This window comes from Pseudopodoces humilis, chromosome 7 (genome assembly GCF_049639895.1).
Source record: "Pseudopodoces humilis isolate 2021_Gansu_Grassland_sample_001 chromosome 7, ASM4963989v1, whole genome shotgun sequence".
NCBI lineage: Eukaryota > Metazoa > Chordata > Aves > Passeriformes > Paridae > Pseudopodoces > Pseudopodoces humilis.
This window is the reverse complement of record NC_142206.1, coordinates 24,792,194-24,799,605: the sequence shown is the minus strand read 5'-3', so window position 1 is coordinate 24,799,605 and position 7,412 is coordinate 24,792,194. Positions and strand designations below refer to the sequence as shown.

The window sequence follows — 7,412 nt, the reverse complement described above, 5'->3', positions numbered from 1 at the left end:
AGGGATGGTTCAGGTAGGAATGTTCCTGATACCTGCTTGGGGCACACTTCCCAGACAGCTGCCTGTGGGGCAGTCCAGTGCTACCAGGTGACTAACCCTTTGTCCTGGCCAAGGGAACCTCCACAGAAGCTCACTGTGCAGACTGGTGCCTCAACTGTCCCCCTGTTATAAGAGACACAGGCCTCTCCTAGGCCCTTTATTAAACATGGCACAGCAGATTTGCTGCATTAATCGCTTCTCCTCTGCCTTTGGCCAAGGCCCCAGGCACTGGCTAGCAGCCATTCTGCAAACCCTTTTAACACACATTAGGTGCTAGGAAAGCAGCCTGTGTACCCCAGGGGAACCCCAGGACTCTGGGGACTGAGGCAGGCACTGGGAATTACACAGGCTATAGTCAGCAGCTGAGCAACATGTGGGGCCCTGACTGACACAGGCCAGGGCAAAGGGGACAGAGTATCACAGGGTACACAACTGCAAAACTTGCTCTTTCTGACAGAGACCTGCTGGCAACCAGATACAAGGGATCCCGTGCAAAGAGGCAAAGGCTCTTCAGCTCAGTTCTCTCCATTCAGTCAGTTTATTTGACAGACAAATCTGCTCCAAGCAGATGGGCCAGGCATGGCCAACACAAGCAGGTTGTGGGTCAACCTCAGTGCCTTGACGTGAGACAGTGCTCTCCAAAAAACCACTGTGCTGCCTGGCTTTATTACAGCACATCTGTACAAAAGGAGAAAAATCAAGTGCTTCAAAAAAGAGGTTGCCCCATCACCATCACTGTAGCCACAGAATGTTCCAGAGAAATAGGTGGCCAGGGTCTCCCCACATTTAATAGATCTTCACGCCTAGATCTGTTAAAAATAAAATCACATACAATCCCCTCCCCGCTCTGCAGAACAGGAGCTTCTCATTTATGATTTAGCTGAAAATTAGACATTATCAACATCCCTCCCACAGTCTGCTTTCCCTCCTTAGGAATGTCCAGACATGATTTTAGTAGAGAGTAATTATCTTCTTATCAGCCCCAGTTATAGAAATAGATTTTCTGCCAAGCAGGCAAGTAATCCATCAGTGGCCCTGAAACAAGAGAACAGAGGGATCATACATGTAGAAAGGCAACGATTTAAAGCTGTGTGTCTGTGGGGTATATCCCCCACTTCTCATTATGATCCAAACAACCCCAAATCTCCATTTACACCACTCAGATGAACCCAAGATTAGAACAGTTACTTTTGCCAACATGTAAGGCAACACTGCAATGTGGTGCCAGAGATCAGAGCAGGACCAAGAGGGGTGTGAAACATGGTCAGCACAGCCATGGTGTGGGACACCAACCACTCCCTCAGAGCTGACATGCTCAAACTGCAATGGGAAAGGGAGTCTACAATGAGCAAGGCAAAAACTCACATGCAGAGAGTCAGGAGAACACTGCTGTGACAGGGAAGATAACTCAGCAAGAGTGAGCAGGTGCAAACATAGAAGCATCTGCTGTAGAGCAAAAATGCTTACATTGCACAGGGTTTAATGCAGGCTCCAAAGCCTCTCTGAAATCACTAACTGGAGGAAGTGGCTCCTGAACTAGCCAGCTTTGTGACCTCCCCAAAGAAAGGGCAATCCCATGATGCCAGGCTGATGTAATGTCGCACCACTGCCATGATCACTCCACAAAAGGATTAACATCATCAGGGGAAGAGTTGGGGGAAATGAAATGCTGGCCTATCATAAAGGGATCCTCTGGTGAAGAACTAGAACACAGACCTGGTTTGGCTCTTTGATGTACAGTCAGTTTCTGCCTGGTTCAATACTTCCAGGCACCCATTTACCCCTCGTGTCCACACTGCAGACTAGGGATCAAGGAAAAGACTTCAGAACAGGGCTGCAAAGTTGGGCCCACGTGAACCAGCTGAGGTGCAGAAAGGAAGCCCAGGAGAACAGACCTAGGTGGCAGATGCTGAGCTCTGCAGCCTCAGGGCACACAGAGGTTTACTACTGTCATCAAGCCAGGAATCAATTAATGTTTTCCTTCAGCATTTAAAAATTACTCAAGCATCAACACAGGCTGCTCTAGTGCTAACTGCTCTAGGGACTTCCCAATTCCTTCCCTGGATTGGAAACCAACTGACAAATGTTCCCAACAGCCCTAATTTTTCTTCACCAGACAGAAATGGGGATATAACAGTGGGACCCTCTTACGTGTGATGAAGCCAACTCCAGGCACATAATCGGCCAACAAGCGCAGAAGGAGGAGGATCCTGCCCCTAGAAAAGGAGAGAGTATGAACAAGTCCAGCTGGACTTCTCCTGCCCCAGCTGTTGAACACACAAACAGCAATGGCACCTGTTACACAAGGGCTCAGATTACCCTGGTCAGAGGCACCCACACATCTTCACATCTATTCACCCAGTGCCCTGATGCTATTTCAGTGAAAAGGGAAATATTCAGCAAAAGCCCAGCAAGGGTCCCTTACTCTGAATATCGGTCATAGAAAGGAGATCTCAGCAGGTAGTACAGCAGTAGGATGGTTCGTCGCCTCAGCTCTGCCCGCTCTCGCCTGTTCAGGTCTTTCAGATCACTCAGCAAACTCAGACTGAAAGGAGAAGGGCAGAGAGCTAAGTCAGAGAAAAAGCAGCCAGCATGGAAAAGAAAGCAGGTTTCTAAAGCCCTCCACTCTCAGCTCCACGCAGAGCAGCCTGCACCAGCTCAGAACAGAGAGCACTGTAAGTGTTGTAGATGTGTCAATCTCCAAGCTAAAGACCAGCCCCCATACCCTTTTCTCTCAGTAGGGCCTGCCCAGGACTGGGGAAAGTGTGATGCCCAGCCAAACCAAGCATCAAGAAAGACTCCTCAGACTGACCTTGAGATGTCCAGGACTGCTGAGAGGAGCCAGGGCTTCCATGATCTCTGGCCCCACACTCCTAAACTCAATACTAGGAACACACAGTCAAGGAATGAAAAGATGAGAGATTCCTAACAAGAGGCACACAGAGAAGTGATCCCCTGTGTACCCACAAAGTTCTGCCAAGAGCAGGTGAACACACTAAGGCAGGGCTGGGAGCGCCGGGGAAAAGGGCTGGGGGACGTACACCCGCAGCTCCAGTGGCTGAGGCCAGCCCCCAGAGTGTAAGAAAGGGAAGAGTCCCGAGCCCCGTGGCCAAGCAGAGCGGCGCAGGGAGCAGAGTTGGGCAGGCACTGCCCTGCAGCCGGGCCGAGCCCGCAGCACCCTCTGCTGGCACCCGGAGCCGTGGGAGCCCGCACCGAGAAGGGCAGGATACGGTGGAGCAGCGGGCGGGTAATGTAGATGGATTCCGCGATGGTTTCCTGGAGACCCAGAGGAGTGGGAGGCTGGTTCATCTCCTCCGCTCTTCGGCTCTGCGACTCCTCCCTCTGCTGGGGGGACCCCCAGTGCCGAGACTGCAGGGACGGGGCTGAAACAAGCAAATCTGGTTACTAACACAAATAAAAGCTTTGTCCCAGCTGGGAACTACGCATCACACGACTGCTAGTTCACTCCACCTGGCCCTGGAGCCCTCCACCCCTCTCCCTGGCCGGTTGGATGGGGAGAAGAATCAGAAAAAGATAAAATTCCTGCATTGGCATAGAACAGTTTAATAACTGAAATAAAGTAAAATAACAAAAATAATAACAATAATAACAGTAATAAAGAGGAAGATAACGAAACCCAAGAAACACTAGCGATGTGCAACTGCTCACCATGCCCAGACTGATGGCCATCCCATTCCCAATCAGCAATCCAGCCAACTCTCCCCGTTTATACAGTGGGCATGATGTTCTATGGTATGGAAGATCCCTTTGGTCAGCTCAGGTAACCCATCCTGACTATGCTCCCTCCCAGCTTCTTGTGCATCTCCTCACTAGCAAAACCCAGGAAAGTGAAGTGTTTGACTTAGAGTAACTGCTACTTCTCAACAACCTACAGTATTAGTTACAATAATGTTATCAACATTATTCTCATACTAAACCTAAAACTCAGCACTGTACTGGTCACCAGAAAGAAAATTAACTCTATCCCCACCCAAACCAGGACACCTTCCTATCATGTCTCCCTGCTTTCTGCACTGTGAAGATGTGAAGCAGGAAAGCTTGAAGAGGTACTTGTAAGATCTGTGCTCCTCAAAGCATAACCATGTTGAAGAGCTGTCTCTGTTGCACGGCTCACTAGGGAAAACACAATTTAAGCGCTATCCTTGCAGAGCTATTGCTTGTGCTAGCTTTGATACCCCTACCCAACCACAGTGGGCCCAGTGAGCGGCAAGGTATGTCCCAATACAATGTTCTACCCTTTACTGCTTACACCCATGTCATTCATGAAGGTACAGAGCATGAACAGCTCAAGCTGAAAAACAGGCTCAGTTACTTACTGCTCTGTAGAGAGCGCACAACACGGCTGGAACGCCTGCCAACATAGGTCTGATCCTTCCCTGAGGAGTTGTCTTCCATGCCTGCAGAAGAAAACAGCCACAGGGGTCAGCCTTCAAAGCAATACGCTTCACACCCAAGCTGGCAGCACCCGCCCCTACGCTGCCACCAAGAGCACACTGAAAGGCTGATTTAGTGCAAACTGGACCATTCTGCAGGGCCTAACAGTAGGCAGAGGGTGAAAAGTTAAATCTGCCTGACGTTTTCCAGGTCTAGGGCCTCTTTCCTCATCATTAGACCAGGGCACATGCAGCCTGATTCATGGTTCAGCCAGAAATTCCCAGCTTAGACTTCTCCATCCCCTCCTTCTTGAAGGACAACCCTGCCACTAAGCTAACTCATCCTCTGCAAAGGGTGGAAAGTTTAACACAGCTCAGCCTTGAGTACAGACACCTTATGGTTCCATGTGCTGCACAAGCCACTGCTCTGATGAGTAATTCTAGCAGGACAAGACATGTGGCTCAAACAGGCACCAAGCCAGCGATGACAACACCATGGGCTCACCTTGAGGGTGGAGAGGCTGTTGCTTCTCCCTGTTCAGTGGCACAATGGGAGGAGACATCTGGATGCCAGCTTTGTACCACAGCAGGAGCAGGAGACGAAGGATGGCTCTGTGAACAGACATGCGGAAGTCTTCAATATCAGACTACGGAGTTGGGTTCCTGTTACACTGGAGAGATGGCTTCCACAGAAGATGGAAACACTCAGGTCTCCTCAGAGCAACTGGCAAGGTGAGAGGTATAAGTGCTCCCTTCTGTGGCACAGAATCCAGTACAACGTGGGGCTCCAAAATCCCCCAGCCTCAGGGACTGGCAGCTCAGTCCTGTGGGGGATTTTTTCCAGGTGCCCTCCAGGTCCCCTTTCCGAGCGCACACTGCCCCTTCCCCTCTGCCCGCAGCACTTACTTAGCCAGCTGGATGAGGACAATGATGGTCCACCGGCCCATCTCCCCCCACACCCTGGCTGTCCCCATCTCTGCAAAGACCTCCACGCATTCTAGCACACTCAGCCAGGTCAGCAGCTTCTGCTGGGGCAGCGACTGCAAAACACAGAGGGGAGGAGGGGGACAGGATGCAGGTTCTGCTTGGGAGTTAAAGAGGGCAGAAACACAGCCCAGTCTGGTGGGACCCTCAGAAATAAGCACCAGATAGCCTTAGAAGTCACAGCTCCAGAAACAAAAAGCAATGCTTTCACTGTGGCTGGAGCCTACACACAAGCCCACTTATGTACCTCCAAGCAGGGGCAGACTGAGACATCACATGGAGTTACTACTCCAAAACCAGGGAGAACATCACATCTGTGTTTATTTTGCCTCTACCCCAATACTGACACAGCAGGATAACCTCCTGGGTTGTGGCACTGTACCTGAGCTTTTGCCACAGCAGAACTCTCCCCTCCTCGTCATCCCAGAGCTGACACACAAGACAACCTCCTCTCTGGATAGAGCTAATGAGGGAGTGTGCTTGGAGTAGAGGGAAGGGGACCTAGAGCCCACAGCCACACCAGAATGAATGCCAGCTGAACACAGCATCTATCTAGATTTCAGGCATGAACTCCAAGACAGTGGGTGCTCTTCCAGTCTAGGTCTCTGCCCTCCACATGGGAACTTACTACTGCTGCCAACCAAAGGGCTTGATCCACTGAAAAGCATCAATAAAGACAATACAGCTGCAATTCTATTCAACTTTAACCAGGGAAGCACGTCTTCTGCATTTCTATTTGTTACACACCTGATGCTCCACTCAGGGAGCTGCCTACACCCAACCCACACACTGGGCAGGTTTGTAACAGAAAAGCCTTGTCTGGAAAAAAACAACCTCTTCCCCATTCCCCAAAGGGTTTAACAATGCTGGGAGGAGGCCTGGGGCTCATGCAAGAGAGACATAGTAGCAAGACGCTTACATTTGTTTTACTCAACACAATATGCAAAGGAAGACTGTGACACACGAAATCAGAGCTTCAGGGTTCCAGAGCCACTGCTGTGTAAACAACAATGGTTTATTCATCAACACCTCTACCTAGCTCAAGTTCTGAGCTCCTCAAAAAAACCTGTGGAGTTTCTGGTGCAAGTCAGGGCCTGATTTCTGCGGTCCAAGGAGGGCTCCGGCCACGCCTCCAAGCCAGGAGCTACGGGACAGGGCTGCTATTTTACCTGCATTCAGAGGTTGCCTCTGGTTTCTCCATACCTGACCGCAAAGAGAGGCCACAGCAAAGACCTGTTAAGTTTCTACAGACACTCCCTGAAAGCTCCTGCACGGAGGAAAACATCTGTCCCAAATCCTCCTCCCACACGCTCCAGCCTTACCACTGGCAGGCTTTGCTGCAGGTCCTTTCGGAGAATCCAGTCGTTTAACAGCACCAGGAGGTTGGAGGCAGAGTACACTGGAAAAGGAAGAGAACAACGCAGAACGGATGCTCAGAAAGCAAGCTAAACCGGCCCAGGTACCTCTGTCCCCGACAGGGGATGAGGTTAGGAGGGCAGCAAGATGTGCAGACTCCTCCCGGGAGCTGCCCGAGAATGCAGCCAGACACGGGCAAAAGCAGGGCCCGGGGAGCAAGACCCGCATGCATCCGGGCAAGGGCACAACACCGTCCCCGACCCGCTGCCCACCTACCCAGCTCCGACAGCGCGTGCGAGTCCGAGAAGCGACCTGCGAAGGGAAAAGAGCGGCTACAGCGAGCTCCCGGAGCCGGGGGGAGCTCCCGCTCCCCGCTGCTCCCGGTGCCCGCACCCCCCGGCCCAGAGCCCGGCCGGAGGGACGAAGGCTCGCCCTGCTCCCCGCTCCCGCACCTGGCAGCAGGTAGGAGAGCCCCCGCACGGTGCCCTCCAGCTGGGCCGTGGCGGCCGGATGCCGCCTCACGTACTCCTGGTAGCGCTGGCACAACAGGCGCAGCCGCCACACCGGGCCGGCTCCGCGGGCACGGGCCGAGGCTGAGGCTGAGGCTGCTGCCGCCGCCATGGCGCCGCCGCCGCCGCG

At 52.2% G+C, this 7,412-nt stretch overlaps 1 protein-coding gene across 1 annotated transcript; it reads right to left on the bottom strand.

Moving 5' to 3' along the window:
- Nucleotides 1-554: 554 nt before the first annotated feature.
- PEX16 (peroxisomal biogenesis factor 16) lies at nucleotides 555-7,394 on the bottom strand. Its single transcript, XM_005522585.2, has 11 exons — nucleotides 7,226-7,394; nucleotides 7,050-7,085; nucleotides 6,740-6,816; nucleotides 5,340-5,473; nucleotides 4,939-5,045; nucleotides 4,377-4,457; nucleotides 3,270-3,422; nucleotides 2,852-2,924; nucleotides 2,465-2,584; nucleotides 2,191-2,255; nucleotides 555-1,074 (listed from the first exon to the last, which is right to left on the bottom strand). The coding sequence occupies exons 1-11, from the start codon at nucleotides 7,392-7,394 to the stop codon at nucleotides 1,016-1,018; spliced, it is 1,074 nt and encodes a 357-aa protein (XP_005522642.2). The 3' UTR covers nucleotides 555-1,015.
- Between the last annotated feature and the right edge of the window lie 18 nt (nucleotides 7,395-7,412).

Bases quoted from the DNA above. Each gene is read 5' to 3' on its own strand.
- PEX16 (XM_005522585.2), bottom strand. From the start codon at position 7,394: ATGGCGGCGGCAGCAGCCTCAGCCTCAGCCTCGGCCCGTGCCCGCGGA. The intron at 6,817-7,049 runs GTAGGTGGGCAG...TTCCTTTTCCAG, and splicing joins GCACGCGCTGTCGGAGCTGG to TGTACTCTGCCTCCAACCTC. The intron at 5,046-5,339 runs GTAAGTGCTGCG...GTCTGTTCACAG, and splicing joins GTCCTCATCCAGCTGGCTAA to AGCCATCCTTCGTCTCCTGC.